The following is a 19,433-nucleotide window of genomic DNA, read 5'->3' as shown; positions in this document are numbered from 1 at the left end:
CTTCCTTTTCTTCTTTTTTAAAACATTGCTTTCCTCTCACACCAAAGAAAACTGTCACGCTGCTTCAAAATGTTTTATAAAATTGATCTAGGGTAGATTCTCTCTTACAGTTAGTTGACATGAAGACCAACTTGGTTATGCCTTTCAAAAAGCATCCAAGATCAGATATATGATCTTTTAAAGATATGACTGGAAGTGATCCTGATAGCTCTCTGATAGCTTGCACTACAAAACATGGTTAGGAAAATGTACAACTCTTTAGAATAGAAGGGAATCATTTAATGTGATTTTTAAAATCACCAGCTGAGAAAAAAAAACTTGTAACAAATCTGAGAAAATTTTAAAATCTTTACCATATAAACAAATCAATACACAAAATAAGAATACGACAGATAAAGCAAATCATTTAAAATAGCAATTTATAGAAGAAAATACATAACAGGTAGACATACAGATAGACATGTTGCCTTATTGTCAAACAAAAATAAAAAATTATAACAGTGGGATAGCATTTTGCTTATCGGTACTTTTTTTAAACTAAGAATATCTAATGTCACCAAATGATGTGGTGGCAAGATAAAGTCATATAATATTTTTTAAAAATGTATGAAATATTCATATTTTACCTTAGTAATTCTAGTCTTCAGTTTGCAAAGGTAATGATTTAAACATTTAAAGCCATAGATTCAAGATATTCACAGCAGTATTACTCAAAATACTGTAAAATGATTAATTACAGCAATATACATTAGAACTGACAACATATTGCTTTATCACAACTGTGTGGGATATTACACTACTTTTTAAATGATATTTAGGTTGATTCATAGAAATATGGAAAATATTATCATATAGTGCTGAGTGAAAGAACAAGATATCAAATCATATATATATATTTATATCTGTATATATAGGGACACACACACAGAGAAAGAGAAAGACAGAGAGAGAGAGAGAGAGAGAGAGAGAGAGAGAGAAGAAGAAGAAGAAGAAGAAGAAGAAGAAGAAGAAGAAGAAGAAGAAGAAAGTCTATATACATAGGCAATAGAGTCACATGGATTCTTGAATCTGTCCAGTATTTTCCAAATTTTACTTAATAAGCACCTTAATGTATTTGATATATTTTAAAATGTTATGTTACATTATTTTCAAATACATTGCCTTTTTTTACAATTCTATCAGAAGCAAAGAAACCCATGCATTTAAAAGTTATAAAATATCATAAGAAGTTCAAATGATCTGCGATCGTTTTGATGCTGAGTGCACTGAATCTTGTGCATATGTGACTAAGCAGCTGAAACCTGTGGGTAGCAAGCTCACTTCATTCACATTCATCCTGTTCCCAGACACTTATTCATCCTGCCTCCAGCTCATTCCCAAAGCCACCATTGCTTCTAGCACCTGTGAATTCTCTAGATTTATAAACTGCTGGAAGCAAAAGACCCGCTAATGATTGTTCCTAGTCTTTGCCCCCCCACCTGAACATGACAAAAGGTACCATCTATTTTAATATATTTCTTCTGTTGCTAACAAAAGGAATTCTTAAAAGAGATGGAGTATTTTCTATGATGTATCTTTGCATGGTTTGCTGTTGGATTTGTAAATATTACCCAATGCAGTATCTACTGCAGGACAAGGATGAACTGACATTACATTCTTTGAAAGAAAAATACGATTTGTTCCCCCATTCCTCTTTTTCTCCATGCAGTCACTTCTTGATAATTTAATAACATCTCAACCTGTCTCCATCCTCAAGAGTCTGAAAGGAGAGAGAGACACTGCAGAGAGGAGGGGAGGGGTGAGGAAGGAAGAGTAAAGGAGGGGAGGAGAGGGGTGGAGGAGAGAGGAGAGGAGAGAAGAGAAGAGGAGTAGAGGAGAGGAGGGAAGGGGAGGAGAGGAGAGAGTTTTCAGGAGGTTTGCACTTACACCTTACACTTCAAGGCACTTTCTCCAACAGGAGGGGAGGCAGTAGGTTGTTATTTTTGTGATGTCAATTTGTAAACTGAAATGAAGCAAAGGCCTTCTTTAAGTGAAAAATGGAAAATATATTCGAGGACATGTATTCAGCACAGTCCTTTGTTCTAGATGGGAGCTTTTCTTTTTGTAAAGTTTTCCAGTCTCCTTCAACCGAAAAAAAAAGTATTTGTTAATTCCTTAAAAGGCACCGTTCAAAGCACTGCCCTCGAGAAAATATCATGACAGTTCAACACTTTTTCGGTAAGATTCAAGTCCGGCTTTTTCCAACATGGCTGTACACTTCGCAGGCCCCCAAATCTGTACTTTCATAGTCGTCATGAATAAAGCAGAAACACTACCTCTAGCGAACCTCTTTCGTGGACTAGAAATACACTGTGTCAGATGGCGTTAATTTCGAAGGCATAGCTGTTATTCCCGAGTCTTAAGAGTCGCTGGCTTTTGTCAGGTGTGGAGCGGGCGAGGAAGCGTGTGCAGCAGGTCTGAGGACTCAGGTCTTTAACAGGTTTCCAGAGATTATTGACACTTTCTACTAAGGCACAGCTCATAGTGAGAAGCGGGAGGGACTAAAGCAGACTGCAATCGGAACGGAGAATGTATGTGAGCTATAGGGAGGAAAGAGAAGTCTCCAGGCAGAGGGGGTCCCCATGGCTCTGGGATTTGCAGGAATTTATCACCACCATTAACAGCTATTTTACGAGGGTTGTTTACCGCCTGATCCAGAGACAACCAGACTGAGAAGCCCACTGTGGGACCCCAGCCACGCCCCCTCACTCCTCCGCCCCCCTTTCACTAAACTAATGAATTCAGGGCCTTGCTGGACCCTCCCATTGGCTCGTATCCTGGCCAATCAGAGTCTTATAAAGGTTTCATCTAGTCCCCCTGCTTCCTAAATAAACAAACAAACCATCCCTCACTGTGCCAGTCCCATCTCCCCCCACCAATCTCTAGCCCCCTTCAGCCTATCGAGTGTGGGTCGTGACTCCCCATTCTGGCCCAGTGGCGGGACGCTCTGTTCTCCACCTCTCATGTCCACCCACTGCCCCAGCCTTCTGATACTCGGGACTAGGCTTGGTGTGGCTGGAGAGCCCCGCCTCCTCCCGTCGGTTCTGCCTTGGATCAAAGGCTCAGTGATTTGTCCAAAGGGTCTCGGTCAATTTGAAGATGCCTCTGCCTCCGTGACCCCCGGTGCCCCTCCCTTGCACATCTCTACTGGTGGCCACTTGCGCCCCTCCACCGCTCGGGTAGCTGGATCTGGAGCGGGCGGCCGGCCGCGTGAGCCGACAGTCACGTGTTGTTTTGCCCGCCGCTGTGAGCCCAGTGAAGTGGGCGGGGACGCGGGCCTAGGCGGGAGGGGTCTGGGGCGGGCAGACGGGGGGTGCGGCCCCAGCCCTCCCTTCTCGAGCTCCCCCCGCTTCCACCGCTCACCTTATAACCACCGTGCATCACCATGGCGAGTTGCTCCTTCGCTGGCGACTGAGCACTAAGGAGACTGACAGCTGCAGCATCAGCAGCCTCTGCAGCCCTAGCAGCAGTGGCGACCACCCCGCTTGGTTCCTCGGGAACCCCGACCGCACTCATTGGGACCGGGTCGTCCTGTCCGGGAGCCATGTGGCTCTCCACGGCCACTGGCTCCCGGTCAGACTCAGAGTCCGAAGAGGAAGACCTCCCCGTCGGGGATGAAGTCTGCAAACGCGGCTACCTGAGGAAGCAGAAGCATGGGCACAGGCGTTACTTCGTGCTCAAACTCGAGACCGCAGACGCCCCGGCTCGGCTGGAATACTACGAAAACGCCAGGAAGTTCCGGCACAGTGTCCGTGCCGCGGCGGCTGCGGCAGCGGCTGCCGCCTCGGGTGCTGCGGTCCCCGCGCTCATCCCACCAAGGCGCGTGATCACCCTGTACCAATGCTTCTCCGTGAGCCAACGAGCTGATGCCAGGTACCGACACCTTATTGCCCTTTTCACCCAGGACGAGTACTTCGCGATGGTGGCGGAGAACGAGTCGGAACAAGAAAGCTGGTACTTGCTCCTCAGCCGCCTCATCCTCGAGAGCAAGCGCCGCCGCTGCGGCACGCTAGACGCGCAGCCGGACGGAGAGCCGGCGGCCCTGGCGGCAGCAGCGGCGGCGGAGCCACCCTTCTACAAAGATGTGTGGCAGGTAGTAGTGAAACCCAGGGGGCTGGGGCACAGAAAAGAGCTGAGCGGCGTGTTCCGGCTGTGTCTTACCGACGAAGAGGTTGTGTTTGTAAGGCTCAATACCGAAGTGGCCAGTGTGGTCGTCCAGCTCCTGAGCATTCGTCGCTGTGGGCACTCGGAGCAGTACTTCTTCTTGGAAGTCGGCAGGTCCACTGTCATCGGTCCAGGGGAGCTGTGGATGCAGGTAGATGACTGTGTGGTGGCCCAAAATATGCATGAATTGTTTTTGGAGAAGATGAGAGCCTTGTGTGCAGATGAATACAGAGCCCGATGCCGCAGCTACAGCATCACTGTTGGCGCCCACCTGTTAACCCTGCTGTCCACTAGGAGGCACCTGGGCTTGCTCCCGCTGGAGCCCGGCGGGTGGCTCCGAAGATCCCGCTTTGAGCAGTTTTGCCGCCTCAGGGTTATCGGAGACAGGGAAGAGGAGATGCTCTTTACCAGGCGCTTCAGACCCAGCGAGCCTCTGCCTCCCTCCAGGCGAGGAAGGGGGCACCTGCCCCGAGCCCGCAGGTCCAGGAGAGCGGTTTCAGTACCACCCAGCTTTTCCCACCGCTTAGCACCTAGCCCACCGGTACGTGTCTCACACACTGAAGAAGTCTCTCACAACAGAGCTTGTGAAGCCTCAGGCTCCAACTCTGGCAACTCTGAAGAAAAAGACAAGGAAAGTGAGGAAGCAAACGAAGGTGATTACATGCCCATGAACAACTGGGGCTCAGGAAATGGCCGGGGCTCAGGAGGTGGACAGGGCTCCAGTGGCCAAGGCTCCAGCAGCCAGAGCTCAGGAGGAAACCAGTGCTCAGGTGGCAGACAGGCATCTGGAGGCCAGGGCTCAGGAGGCCGGGGTTCAGGAGGTCAGGGTGCTGGAGGAAACCAGTGTTCAGGAAGTGGCCAGGGGGCAGGTGGCCATGGCTCAGGTGGAGGCCAGAGGCCTGGCGGTGGCCATGGCTCAGGTGGTGGCCGGGGACCTGGAGATGGTCATGGCTCAGGTGGTGGCAAGAACTCAGGAGGAGGCAAGGGCTCAGGAAGTGGGAAAAACTCCGATGATGGTGACCGTGGAAAATCTCTAAAGAAAAGATCATACTTTGCTAAATTCACTCAAAGTAAGCAACAGCAAATGCTGCCCCCACCTCCTCCTCCACCCCCACCAGCCGGAGCAACTGGTGGGAAAAGCAAGTCTGGAGGAAGATTCCGACTTTATTTTTGTGCAGACAGAGGGGCCACAAAAGAACGCAAAGAAGCCAAAGAGGTGAGAGACAGGGAAACCCCAGAAGGTGCAACCCGGGGGCCTCACAGAGCCAGAGCTTTCGATGAAGACGAGGATGACCCATATGTGCCAATGAGGCCAGGGGTGGCTGCCCCTCTTGCATGTTCCAGTGACTACATGCCAATGGCTCCTCAATATTCATTTGCTTCAAAAAAGCGCCACTCTAGGTCACCATTCGAAGACTCCAGAGGATACATGATGATGTTTCCCAGAGTGAGTCCACCACCACCTGTCCCAAGTCCTCCAAAAGCACCGGACACTAATAAAGAAGATGACTCTAAGGACAATGACAGTGACAGTGACTACATGTTTATGGCTCCTGGAGCAGGTGCGATTCCTAAACATCCCCCCAATCCTCAGGGAGGGTCTTCCTCCAAAAGTTGGAGCTCTTACTTTTCTCTGCCAAGTCCTTTTCAGAGTTCACCCTTGGGACAGAGCGACCATAGTGAGTATGTTCCAATGTTGCCTGGGAAGTTCCTGGGGAGGGGTCTAGACAAAGAAGCCTCCTTTAGCCAGGGCAACAAAGATGCGGCTTCGAAGCCTTCCACTGAGGGGTCATTCTCAAAACCTGGAGACAGTGGATCACTTGCAAAACTTTCAGATGATGAGCCCCCAGTGAACAAGGCTAACAGACCTAACCGACTTTCTTTTATTGAAAAAGGAAACAAAATCAAGCCCAAACCAGTAAAACCCACACAGGAGCAGAGAGGAGCTGACAGCTCTCATGACTATATCAACATTGACTTCATTAAGAGAGAGGGCCCTATGCCAGCTCCCACTGCTCAAGGACTGCCATATTCGTGGGACTTAATTGCTGACACCAGACGCACAGGTTTTCCAAGTTACCTGAATATTGAATTCGGGGTGCCCTTTCCAAATCCAGCAATCCGCCTCTCTGATCTTTTAAGAGTTCTACCAGGTGCCAACTCCATCTCTTTGGCCGGTGCTAGGTGGCCCTTTCGTCCTTTCCCAGGCAGTGCTACAGGTGGTATTGTGGGAGAGGGGGGAATACATTCAAGTAATTTTCAACCCAGCCATGAGACCAATTGTGCCTTTTGCTGACAGTGCCATTCGCTATGATGTTCAAACCGGTCGAATCTATGTAGTCGACCCATTTTCTGAGTGCTGTATGGACATTTCTCTCTCCCCCCGGTCGATGCTCTGAACCACCACCTGTAGCTAGGCTGCTCCAGGAGGAAGTGCAGGAGAGAAGACGCCCACAAAGCCGTTCCCAAAGTTTATTTGCAAACACCCGAGCCGCTGTCTCTGCTTTCCCAACTGACAGCTTGGACAGAGATTTTCCCGCCGCTTCTGCCGCGGTTGTTATTCCAGCTGAGGCGCCCCTCTTGGCAGTGAGCCGGGCTTTAGCTGTGGTCTCCGCGCTAGCAGCGGCCCCTGGATTTGGCGCTATCTTTGCCGGCTACCAGACCACTGCTGGATTTGACTCCTCCTCTACTCGCTGGTTCCAACCTGTTGCTAATGCTCTTGGTGCCCAGGCTGTAAGAGGGGCCCAGGACATTGCCGCAGGCTGGAATCCTGGAGCCCTTAACCAAGCTGCCAGAGGAGAGGATCTGGTGGCCGGCGCAGCCGCTCCCCCACCTCCACCTCGCCCGCGAAGGGTGCTGAGACCCCCAGAGAGAGCTGATTCTGAAGACAACGACGACGACGACGATGATGATGACGATATTTACGTGAGAATGGACTTTGCCAGACGTGACTACAAGAAGTGACCACTCTCCAAAAAGAGGTTGGTGAATTTTTAATTAAAATTCCTGAAGTTAATGGAAATTGCCTATTGAGTGAGTTGATGCGCTACTTGCTAGGATGTTAGCGATAAGTTGATGAGATGATAGTTCAGATTTACTAGTTTTTGGAGAGTAGAATTCAGTTTTCATTTTTCACATGGTACCTTTTTGGTCTTTGAGAAAACGTAAGCTTTTATTTAACCCATTAATTTATCTGACAGAGCCAATTGTTAAGCGCTGGATTTATTTCTCAGGAGCAGTTGAATCTTAAAGCCCCACAGCATGAGGTTACTCTCTCCTTTCCTAAGTCCTTTTGAAACTGAGTTCCATCAACTAATTTTCCAGCCTGCAACTAAAGCTGCTTTTCTACGAGTGCGCAGTCTAAGTGCAGGGGTGGAATGAGAGCTCAGAAAGTTTAGCAGTAACAAACCAACTATTAAACATAGTTACTTTCTAAAGAAACAGTCATTGTTTGCTGTGATTTGCCCAAAAGGTTAACTCTCACTGAATGACGAGAGGGAGGATAGATAATCACAAAACTCGGGTGATTAAAAGCCAATATTTGCTTTGGAGAGTGTTTTAGTGTTCATATGTTTTTGTTTTTACACAGGATAAAATGTGAGAAACCACGAGTGTCCCTTTTCTCTGTCACTTTTGTTGTGTTTCATTTTCTCCTTGTACCCCCCACCCCCTCCTCTCTAGAGGGTGTAGTGGCATCTTGATTATGGATACGAATATTGTTTCAAAGGTTTAAAAAGCATTTAAAACATTTAATTGATGTGTCTTGGGGAAATCAAGGAGAGCAAGAAAACAAGGCTGGAGAAGGAGACAGTGCTCCAGGGGCAGCCCACCCTCAGCAGTGTGCAGGGGGGAGTTTCAAGGCCTAATTTTCTGAAGGAAGAGAAGGACTGTAAGAGCAAAACTTAGTGAATTGTAGAGCAAATTTCACAATAATGACTTGAGATCTTCTTGAGAAATGTTTGCAGATGACACCTCTGGAGCCTGCCTGCCCTGTCTTCTCTCTTTAGAAGAATATGCTTCTTTGCCTGTGAAGGGATGGTTCCCAGCAGTTTTCATACCAGTAGTCAGTTTAGTGAACATTTTTGCTTTGCTTGGACTCTGGAATGCTTTTGTGATCAGACCTCTGCCCACTGTGCTTGATCAGGCAGAACAAGCTGGGGACTGATCACAACAGTCACCTTACAAGCTCCCCATTTAGTGCAGGTGTAGCCCCTACCACCTCTTTCTCTCCTTGCTATAGAAAACTTGCCATACAAAAACTCACATTCGCAGCACAGAAACACCCAAAGAGTGACCATTAAAACAACAAAAGGATGCTTTGGCTTGCTAAAGGACTCAATTCAAAAGTCCTTTAAATTGTGAGAGTCCTCCCCAGCACACACACACACACACACACACACACACACACAGAGAGAGAGAGAGAGAGAGAGAGAGAGAGAGAGCACTGCTATCATAACTATGTATTTAAAAGGCATTAACTCCATTCCCAAGAACTTACAATCAGATAATCAGCCTTTCAGGGAGAAGTAAACAGAAAGTACACCTCAACATCACCCTCAAGCCTTTGCTGGAGCCTAACTGCTGAAGGTGCTGTGTACAACTTTGATGTAACATTCCACATCCAAAGAGATCATGCACCAGGGTAGCTGCTTGTGACCTGTGATTCTTTGAAATGATGCCTACACTTTCCAAATACTCTGATCCTTGTTCACACATAAATTAAAAATAGTGAAATCATACTGTCCTTCAAATAAACTCTGACTTACGAAGATTGTCCAGATCCAGTGGCCATTATATTTGTAGCAGTTACTGCTTAATGCTTTTGTAGCTATTTTGGAGATTTAGTATGTTTATTGAGGGAATTTCTAACTTTACTGAGGGACTATGCCACTGAAGCTGTATGGCATAGACAGGCAGGAGCTTACATAGAAATAAGTGAATGGATATGGAAGCACTCTGGAGCATGAAATCACTTTGCAAATCTAATGTATTCTTATTTTGTTGTTGGTTTAACATTGAAGTGAAACTCCAAGCATTTAGACTAATGACTTAGTTTTTCTTAAGCTAGCTAATTTCTTGGTGCTCAAGGGAGAGCTGACATGGAATTTTCTGCAATATATCATATGGAAGGGCAAGGGAGGAGGTGTGGTATTGAAACAACCTATTGCAGGAAATAACTTTAGTTAACATTTAAATGTGAATTGATAAAAGTGTTGTCGGTGAAGTGTTGAAAACAGGCCAGATGAATCTGATCATGTTTTTCATTGAAGCTATAGAAGAACTTTAACCTATTTCTGTTCTGTCTTTATTTTCTTATTGAGCATTGAAAAACGAAAGCATCATGTTAAGAAACAACTGTTGTTTTGAACAAGGAACAAAGACACAATATTAGAAGTCACATAGCTTAATAAATTAATCTCAATTTGTGGCATGTGTTTAGAACCGGAATAAAGAAGTGCTATATGTGTATTACCGTGTAGTTAGGGTCAGTATTCTGGTTGCGACTGTTAACTAATAAATTTAGAAACTCAAATCTTAGTTAAAATTCTGGGTTACTTTTTCATTAGTCTTTCCTTCCATTAAAAGTATCACATATGATTATTCCCAGTTGGTAACTTTATATTGAGATTTTTTTATAATGAAAGTGAGATTATAATTTATTAAGACCAGTTTATCATGTAATGTAAAAATAATAAATGTATTATATTACTTATCTACAGTCAAGCTTCACGTAAGTATTTTATAGCTGGTTGTTTGAACCAATTAGAAAGGAACACCTAGAATATAACTTGAGTATGTAAATTTTCAATGAATGAAATATTTTTAAAGCAATCCCTTGATGAAGGCTTCAGGTTTTGAACACATTAGCATTTAGAAGAGTGTCACTTCCCATGTGATTTAGTCCATCCTAAACTCTTGTGCCTTTTTGCTTCTTTTAATGCTTTACCTGTTATAAAATTGATAGATTGAAGTGATTTGGGATGTAGATTTCTCTGGTATTTTTATTAAAGACATAGAAGTATGAAATGGGCAGCTGTGGATTGTGTGAAATAATTGGTTAGACAAATTAGTTATACTATGATAGTACTTAATATTAAAAAGCCAAAAACTAGTAATTAGCTTTTGACAATTTAGGTCCTATTATAACCACATAGGAATTCCAGGCTTTTTTCTGTTGTCCTGCTGCCAAGTCCTGTTGCTATAAATTATAGGTGCTGAAAGCAAATCATTTTTACTATATTAAATATATTTATTGTAAATAACTAAAATATAATCTCCAGATACCAGAGATTTTCCAGCTATAATTGGTGGGTCGCTTATTTCATGTAGCATTCATCACCCCCTCCACCCCACCAAATCTGGATAGTTCTTTGGAGTAATGAGGTATTTGACCTAAACAATTAAAGAGGACCTCACTCAGTTAAAGTTAGCTAAAGTTGTTGGCAATCATTATTCATTTGCATTCATTCTATTTTAAGACTGATGCTTTCAGGATAAAAATGTCAGCTACGAGCAAAACATCTCTTTGAAACCAGGGCCAGGGCTTTAATTAAGCACACCAGACTGTTATACATTCATAAATAGTCAACCAGGGTCTCCAGCCTTCTTTCCCTGCCTCTAATAGCCAAACCTGAACCAAAATACTTCAAGTCATTGGCAGGCGTTTATCTTGGAGAACAAATTAGAGTTTCTCAAAAGGAAAAGCAAAAACAGGAACAACAACAACAACAAAAACACTTCATGTTGGAACGAATGCAGCTGGCTATTGCAGGAAGAAGTAAGGATTGCTGTGTGTGATTTCAAATGGACTGTTAATTTGTTAACTTCTTGATCGAGGGAATGCTTTCCAGTTACAGATTGATTGCCTTGTTTTTTCAAAGCACGTTCACATTCATTATTTTACTGACGGTAAGTACTGAAAGTGAAGCTGGAGTTAAGAATTTTCCTGTGTTCATGAAGGTAAGTGGCAGAACGGAAAATGTAACTCATGCATCTGTTTTCCAATCTAATGCTCCATCTAGCACATCACACTGCCCTTTAACCAAGTGCTTAATTTGTCACTTTTACATTGATGGAAATTATTATATATGAAAGCATTGGGAGCAAAAGCATAAGTACGCTTTAATTCAATGGTAGGACATTTTGTTGTAATTCATGTAGAGTGTTGTAGCTGAAGCGTCAGTCAGGGCTCAGGTGATCTTCATTACATTGAACTGTTTGCCATGGCCCTCTTAGAAAAAAAGAATTTGACCTCAGCTGGAACCTAATGTTTTAAATCTGATCTAGGGAGGAGTTAGCTACTCTGACTTCCCAAACACAAATCGTGTGTGTGTGTGTGTGTGTGTGTGTGTGTGTGTGTGTGAAATGTGCGTGTATTCAATAAATTCCAATTAATGGTCATTTCCTTAGCTGAGGTGGTATTTCTAAGGCTTTGCTGATAATCTAATGGTATCTGTCAGCTATTGTGAGCCTCTTTCCATATAAATCTAGTATTTTAATCTAAACTACCACAGTGAGCTAAACAGGATAAAAATAAGACAGGTAGGGAAAGGGTGCTGTAGAAATGTATGCGTTTTTGTTGGTTTTCTTTTTGTTATTGTTTATTTTCTATGTTTTTGTTTGTTCATTTGTTCTTTGCACAAGTAGATTTTATAAGTCTTGAGAATCAAATCCTCTGTGTGAGACATTAAAGAATCCTTGCTTAAAATTAAATTCATTTTCTTTAGCACCTTTTTAAAGGCTTTAAGACTATGTAAAAATAGCCCAGACATTTTATTGGCAGTTTGGGGAAATAACCTTTTATGAAATGCTTAATTAAAGCCTGTAGTATGTTTAGTGCTAGTGGGGCTGTCGAGCTCTTAGACCGTGGGGATCATTTACTCAGTGAAAAATGGACAGTTAAACAATTGCTTTTTTGAATAATGAAGTGACTACATTATAATTCACTTGTTTTTTGATACAGCTATCAAAATGCAAAGTTTAAAATTATTGATAACATTGTGAAGATTTTATACTTGCTTTATGAACATAAGATGTCTTCTCTAGCAACTCTACATTGATTATTGAGCACACAGATGTGGAATTGTAGGCTTAACATTTAAGACATAGGAAATTTTAGGAGTTTTCTTTCTCTTTTTTTTGCAACATAGCATTTTTATTGATTTTCTGGGACTTTGACACCATGCACTATGATTTAGGAGTTTTTGTTAATGGGAACATATATGCTGGTTTCGATTGGCATTGATTTAAGGAGTATTATTCAATTTTAGACTGGTGAATTAATCCTCTTTAGAATGGAAAATGACTGCTTAAGTATTTATTTTAAGAAATGAGAAAGTGATTGCTGTTTTCCTCTGCATTTTGATATACCTTTGATATAAGTTTGCCATTTCTTGTGTTCTATGACTTGTTCTGTCAAGATGCCCTTTATCCAACTTGTGCCCTTCATTTCACTAAAAATACCCTTACCTGGCCTCTCTTCAACAGAAAAGGTGGTGAACATTCTAGGACTTCTGTAGGGCCTATGAAGAACTACTGGCCTACATGTCCCCAGCTCCAGCTTGCTTGAACTCAGCTGGAAGGAGCAGTTTTCCCTGTAGGGATTCCTGTTGTACATTTCTGAGGATGTGATGCCTGGTTGTACATTTCTGAGGATGTGATGCCTGGTCCATTGTCATTTGTTGGCACAGAGGTAGCCAGGATGATATTTCAAACTATTTTCATGCTTAGATTGACCACAATATGTGTGACGCTAATGAGACCTTTGAGATTTGCCATAAATTGTGATCACTCTAGCTAGATCTAAAACGTTACATAATTTGCTTCAATGTGATTACTGATTTCCTACTTGAAGACTTGAAATGCAGAAAGAATGTCAATCAAGTCAATATCTCCAAATTGATCTTGAAAATAGCTCACTTGTTCATCCACCGAGCCCTTGAATGAATGACCAGGGAATGTGATTTTAATCTTTTGAGTTAAGCTACGTTATTAGTTCTATCATCCATCATGGCTAAAAGTTCTATTTCACTGGAGTCCCAAATTGAAACTTCCAATGCATCTCACATAAATGATTGGGTGAAACAGTTGGTTCAGGAACTGAAGAGGTCAAATAAAGTCATGTGTAGACAATTTTTTATAACCATGTTTCTATGAGGCAATTTATTATGAGTTGCAGCTAAACAATGAACCCTGCATTATGTCTTTTGTAAATTGAAGACTTCACATATTAAAATTCTGTAACTTGCATTCTTCACATTAGCAGTAACTAGGCAGCAGAGTGAAGGAGCCCAAGCGTGTATTGGGAAGTAGCAGGGAATCTAACCTAGGATGAAAAATAAAGTGACTGATTTCTGAACAGTTTATTTCTAGATAATCAGGACTGAAATTAACCAACAGTGTGGCCCAGAGCCTGATCTTGATGGGCAAATGTAAAACAACTAGGTTGGCCTTTAAAAACATGGAGCTTTACAAGTGGCATCCATTTTCATTCCAAATTCTTTTGACAATTCTCTTAAGAAATCAGAGTCACTGTGGAGAAAAGCATATTTAATCATTTGATTTCAGAAGTAGATACTATAAATGACACTGTAAAGACCAGCAGCAGTTCTTGCTAATTTTCATGCTTTAGGGACAGTACTTCCTATTTGTCAACGTATACGGCATCATCATCCTGTATTGTCATCAAGCACAGAAAGGTGTGGGGACAGTTCTGATTGACAAGATGAAACCTGCATATAATCCAATGACTGCTAAACTAAGTAGCATGATTGCATTTTATATTTTTATATATTCATCTTTGAGGCCCAGGCTTCCATTTCCCTCCATTCACTTTGGCTTCTTTGCTTTGGTTGATTTACTTGATTGCATCTGATAATGTGATCATCTGTAGACTGCAAGGATAGCATACTGACTAATAAATAATGTTTTCAATACAACTTTGAGAGGAAAATTAGAGTTGAAAGGATAATTAAGAGTATAAGGTTGGGAGAATGAAAAGAGAGAGAGAGAACGATAGTATGTATTGTTGGAATTACACCTTTCTCTGGTCTACTGTTTCAGATTTCAAATCCTAATAGAGCCAAGTTTATAATTCTTATAGAGAGGTATGTAATACCCAGGAGGAACTGCTTTTTTGGCCCAACCTAAACATTTCCAGGGACATTAAAGTCATGTGTGCTTCATTAGTATATAGTAAAGATTATTGTTTGGGTTTATAGCATTATACAATTGAAATAGCAAAATTGTCTTTATTAGTTTTTAAGAGGAAAATGATACCTGCTAGACTTTGGAAAAAGCATAAGAGATATCTTTTGACATATCAAAGGCCATTGAAATTTCTCTCTTACAAAGAAAAATCTTACTTTAATAGAATGTCAATTATTAAAGGGGTGAGAATAACTTGATATTAAAAAGAGCTTTGACTAATTGGAAAATTAGGTACAAAATAAGATAAGTGTTTAAAACTAGTCAGTATCAAATGGAAAAAATAGATCCAGACCATATAACACTACTAAAAGCTTCACCATTCATTTGTGTGGTGGTGAGATGTTATAAAAACGAATAGGAAATGAATACTTAGTGTTGACTGTTGGCTCTTTAATATTCCTTTTGGAGACGTTTTTCGGATTCAGGTTTAATCCTGAATTGCTTTCTTCCACTATGCAGGAAGCTTGTGAATTGCTTGCTTTGACTATTCTGTGGAATCTGTTCAGGGAATGTAAACTTATTTTAATATAGGCTTAAGAAAAATAGAATTATAAAGGCAAATCTTTGGCTCCAGGTTCCACAATGTATTTTAAAATCAAGTTGTTATTATTTTGAGATTCTTCTGTTTTGGAGAGCATTATTCCTGTCTTCTAATATAGTTAAACAGGAATTGACAAACATATTCTGTAAATTTGAAATTACACAACAGTTTGCTGGGTTGTAGTAGGATATTCACTATTCACCCAGTGTTGACGCAAGTTTTATGGGAAAGAATGGAAATATGAATACACTCTTAGTTTGAGCTGCTGTTATTTTCTGAAAGGAAAAAATAAAGGAAAATGACTCCAATATCAACAAATGGTCCTAATCCCAAGCATTGTCACGTAGGTAGGTTAGGAGCTTAATTGATATGTTTCTGAACAAATTATGAAATGAAATACATAATATATGATACTCAGAAATCCTCATTTGAAGTAATTGCAATGTACTATATATATGAACTTATGAAGATATTGTATATTAAAAATAAGTTAAATTAGTGAAATGCCTTTGTAACATCACATTTCTGCTAAAAATTCCATGATACCTACATAACCCAATTTTGCCACAAGTAAATGAGCTACTAATTTGCACACTTACAGGTAATGAGTCTGTGGTGCCCATACATAGCTTTTATCTAAATAGAGCCTAAAATTTCACATATGTAGTGCTCATAGGAAGACTCAACACTTCCTAATTTAGGGTACTTCTTTTTATTATGAAGGAAAGAACAATGAGAGTAACTTATGGGGGAAGGATGGAGACTTTGATACTCAATCTTGTTGCATTCATTAAAATATTCATCAAAATAAATAGATACTTACAGTTTAATTAAAGATCTTTTACTTGAAGCCTGCTTTGCAGAAAGCTTTACATGGAGTCTTTTAGCTTGTTTCAGGTGACATGAAATACTGGGTACTTGTAACCAGAGCTTAAAGTAACCTTGGCACTCCACAATCCACTTGCTGGGCATTTTCTCTTCCCCCATTTTATTCCAGCAACTTCCTCCATATACTTAATTGCCCACTGTTCTACAAACCATGCTGCCTGTTGTGTACCCTCACATTAAGCCTATAGTTAAAAGAGTCATATATTTTTGGTAGAGAAATGGAAATTTCAATCAAATCTTTGCAATTATAGCTAATTGTTTTAGAAGAAATTCCATGGTTAGGTCAGTGGACCCTTGTCAAGATTGTCCTTCAATCCTATGTCACCTAAGGTAAAGGTAGACTTAAGCATGTAGGAGAAGGAAGAGCATTTTCCGTCTAAGGCTCCCTTTGGTGGGGCCACTGAGGTGAAGTTGAACAGTGTTCACACAGTTCAAGCAACTGCTCACCAGCAGTGCCAAGTTGGCATCCAAGTGTTTTCTATGCAGAGGAAGCCCATGGTGTTGAATAACCATGTCTATGCCAAGGCAATATCCTCAATGTGTCTCTGAGGAATCTCTTTAGGCTTCATTTCCCTTTGTTTAAAAATGTGGAGGGGGTGGCAGCTCTTCATACTAATTTTGAAAATAATTTTTTCTTATCATCTTTTTTTTGTAGAGAGATTACATTGCAACCAAAACTAAACACATTTTAGAAGAATCGTGACACAGAATTTCATCTTCGTCTACTCCAGATCTGCCTAAAAGAAAGAAAATTCTGACGCTTCTGAATAGAAAGCAGCCTCAGTTTCTACCAGTCAACTGAACTGTGGCGGCTGAGTGAACCTGCACATGGAGTTCATTATAACTACTGCCTCCTGGAGCTATTGATTGACTTAAAGATGTGCACACTGTACATTTGTTTTGTTTCCTAGTTTCCCTGACCTGTCTCTTTGAAAGGAATGAGATGCTATAAGTTAGTATCTCATAACACTTCCCCTTTCCTCTCTAAAAATGTGTTCAGTCTATGTAAATATAGCCAGAATCAGTTTTAATGACATATAATACTTGGATGAAATTTCAACGTGGACATCTTTAAACAATGGGAGATTAACATATATATGAATGAGAAGGTAGGCATGATCTGGAATCATTTTTCTGATCAGTACATACTTAAAACATTTCTTGATCAAGTAATTAATAAGAACTAAACTTCGATCTTGACGGGGCATTTTCAATATTTTAAGGACATGACTAAAGGGCAAATCATCTCAGAATTTGCTCAACAATGCTACAACATTCTATCGACACTAACCATTGACTAAGTGATATCCTGACGGAGTATTTCCAGCATTTTAAAGGCAGAACCAAGGAGCCGGTTGTCTACTTGTTCATGTAGAACCTGGCCATGTTCTGCTAGTAGATTGAGCATTTCCAAACCTATTGTTTGGTATGATTTCGAAGCCTACATTTATCTCTGAAAAGAGGCAAACCTCCACCCCAAAAGACCCTTTCTGCCTCTCTGGGGGCTCCTCCCTCCTACTCTTCAAACTGCCTCCCCCTTTTTCTGACCCGTTCCCCAGTAAACTTTATTCCTCCTATGCCCAGGACACCTATAAAGAAATTAGTTTCCCATATCCAGAACTTACTGCATAATTATCAGTTGATCATTTGTCTAAAATTTAAGCTAAAAGGAACCTCTTATAAGGCCTTGTTTCCTTCTGGATAATTGAGCCAATATAAGATGTACAAAATTTAAAAGAAAAAAATCAGAGCAAGCTCCTCCTATTTTTGCTTGCCTCTGATGGAAACTGAATTAAGATTTTAGGAACCTGGACCTTTGAGAACATGGTAACAACAGGTGGTGACCACACAGGACAGAAACAAAGGTCTTGAAGCTTGCTTAGAGCTTTGTTACTGGTGGCACACAGCTCTTGGCTGGAGTACCGTCACTAGCAAACCTCATCATCTCACAGATGGGTGTGAGTGTTTGAGCAAGTGTCTGCAAAAGTGTATGAGTGCTAGTGTGTGTATGCACACGTTTGTGTGTATGTACACCTTTGTGTACCCGTGAACATGTGATTATAGACGTACCTGTTGTGTGTAACTCTGTTTAAAAAAAATTGCTTCGCATCTAACATGCAACTTTGAAATAGTGTAACATTTACTTGAAGTTCTTTGCCACTCGGTTCCTACATCTTTGAACGTGTGCTTCTATCTTTGAGCAGGCTTCTAGTACATGTTGCTGAACTAACTTTCTGAAGAACCGAGTTGACCTCTATTGTTTCTCCCTGCCTACCAAGCAAAGGGATGGGGTGGGGGGGTGCTCCTTTTTCCCTGTGTGAATTGTGCTGAGGAGAGGATGTAGCTTCAATACCAGTCACTGACCCAGTTTCTGGTCATTGCTAAGACATCAATTTCATCAGTCCCTTCAGGCTCCTCTCTTGTTCCTACGTAATTGCGTAATGCGTGTGGCTTTTGTTCATCGTAGCAGTGTACTCTTTAGGCAGCCTGTCTTCAGGCCGTCTGTTACCATTTTATATTCAAGTTAGTTGTTGTAATCGTTCAGAATTGTAGCAAGAGAAGATTATTTGGGGGACACTGCTCTATTACTTTATTCACGTATTTGGTTTAGGGGCTGCCAAGAGACAGGATACAGAAGGTAGAGCACAGAGCTAGCACACTTGCTGAATAAATGAATGGAAACCTCATACACAACAGTACATACAATTAGTCACAGGTACAAATTTAGCCACAGGTACAGCATAACAGATATGAAGTCTTTCTGGCACAACTTGCTAGTTTACAGGTATAATTAATTTATTCAGTATTGTGTTGGAAGATCTTTGGAATATGTGTACGGATATGCGACTTACCTTCCAGGGATGATTATGCTGCTGAGAAAAAGCAATGATGGAACGATTTGTGTGTATGTGACTGCTACATTACTTTGATGTCAGACATAGTTACTTGGTCAGTAAAACCTTAAGCTTTGCAGTACCAACAGTCCATTACATTTGCTATTTCTGCTTCACAGACCTGCTTTGAGTTGCTTTGTGTTTGTCTTCCTTTGTAAATATTCTTAAGCTTTCTTGTTTGTAAGCATCTCGTTTGCAGTTTTGGGAGACAGCCTTGCAACTCTGTATAGTGTTTATATATATCTGACTTGCTTTTCCATAGAGCTACTTGCAATAAATGTGTTCATGTAACTTATTTGCATGAAGTTTCATTTTTTCTTTATGTAGTTGTCCCAGCTTCATTATACGTATATTTCCCTGCTCTTGCAGAATTGACTGCCAGCCATTTCCCAGAATGAAGCAGTTGGGGTAATTAAAATCTGTCCGTCATTTTCCCTACAAACATGAAGCATTTTGGTATAGTTAATAGGATCAACTCACTTTTGAATCCACAAATATAGACGTGATACTAGTATAAAGCAATCTACAAAATGACTGCCTTGCGTTTCCACATGGACCATGACAATGGGTCAATAAAATGACTATGATACTGAATCAGCTACTCCAGGAGAGTGAGGTAATTTTTTATATTTGGACTTTATCACCTTTCCACTTAACATTGTACTTTGAAGAGCCCCCCCCCTTTCATTGCATTCTTT

The 19,433-nt window shown here is 41.4% G+C and overlaps 1 protein-coding gene across 1 annotated transcript; it reads left to right on the top strand.

Annotated features, from left to right (window-relative positions):
- Positions 1–3,424: 3,424 nt before the first annotated feature.
- On the top strand, positions 3,425–19,030 carry Irs4 (insulin receptor substrate 4). Its single transcript, XM_005139257.4, is given in 4 exon segments — positions 3,425–6,433; positions 6,435–6,584; positions 6,586–7,184; positions 16,497–19,030. Coding segments are annotated over 3 exon segments (3,741 nt in total). The 3' UTR covers positions 7,168–7,184; positions 16,497–19,030.
- Positions 19,031–19,433: the final 403 nt, after the last annotated feature.

Source organism: Mesocricetus auratus, unplaced genomic scaffold (assembly GCF_017639785.1).
Source record: "Mesocricetus auratus isolate SY011 unplaced genomic scaffold, BCM_Maur_2.0 Super-Scaffold_100003, whole genome shotgun sequence".
NCBI lineage: Eukaryota > Metazoa > Chordata > Mammalia > Rodentia > Cricetidae > Mesocricetus > Mesocricetus auratus.
This window is presented reverse-complemented; position numbering and strand designations above follow the sequence as displayed.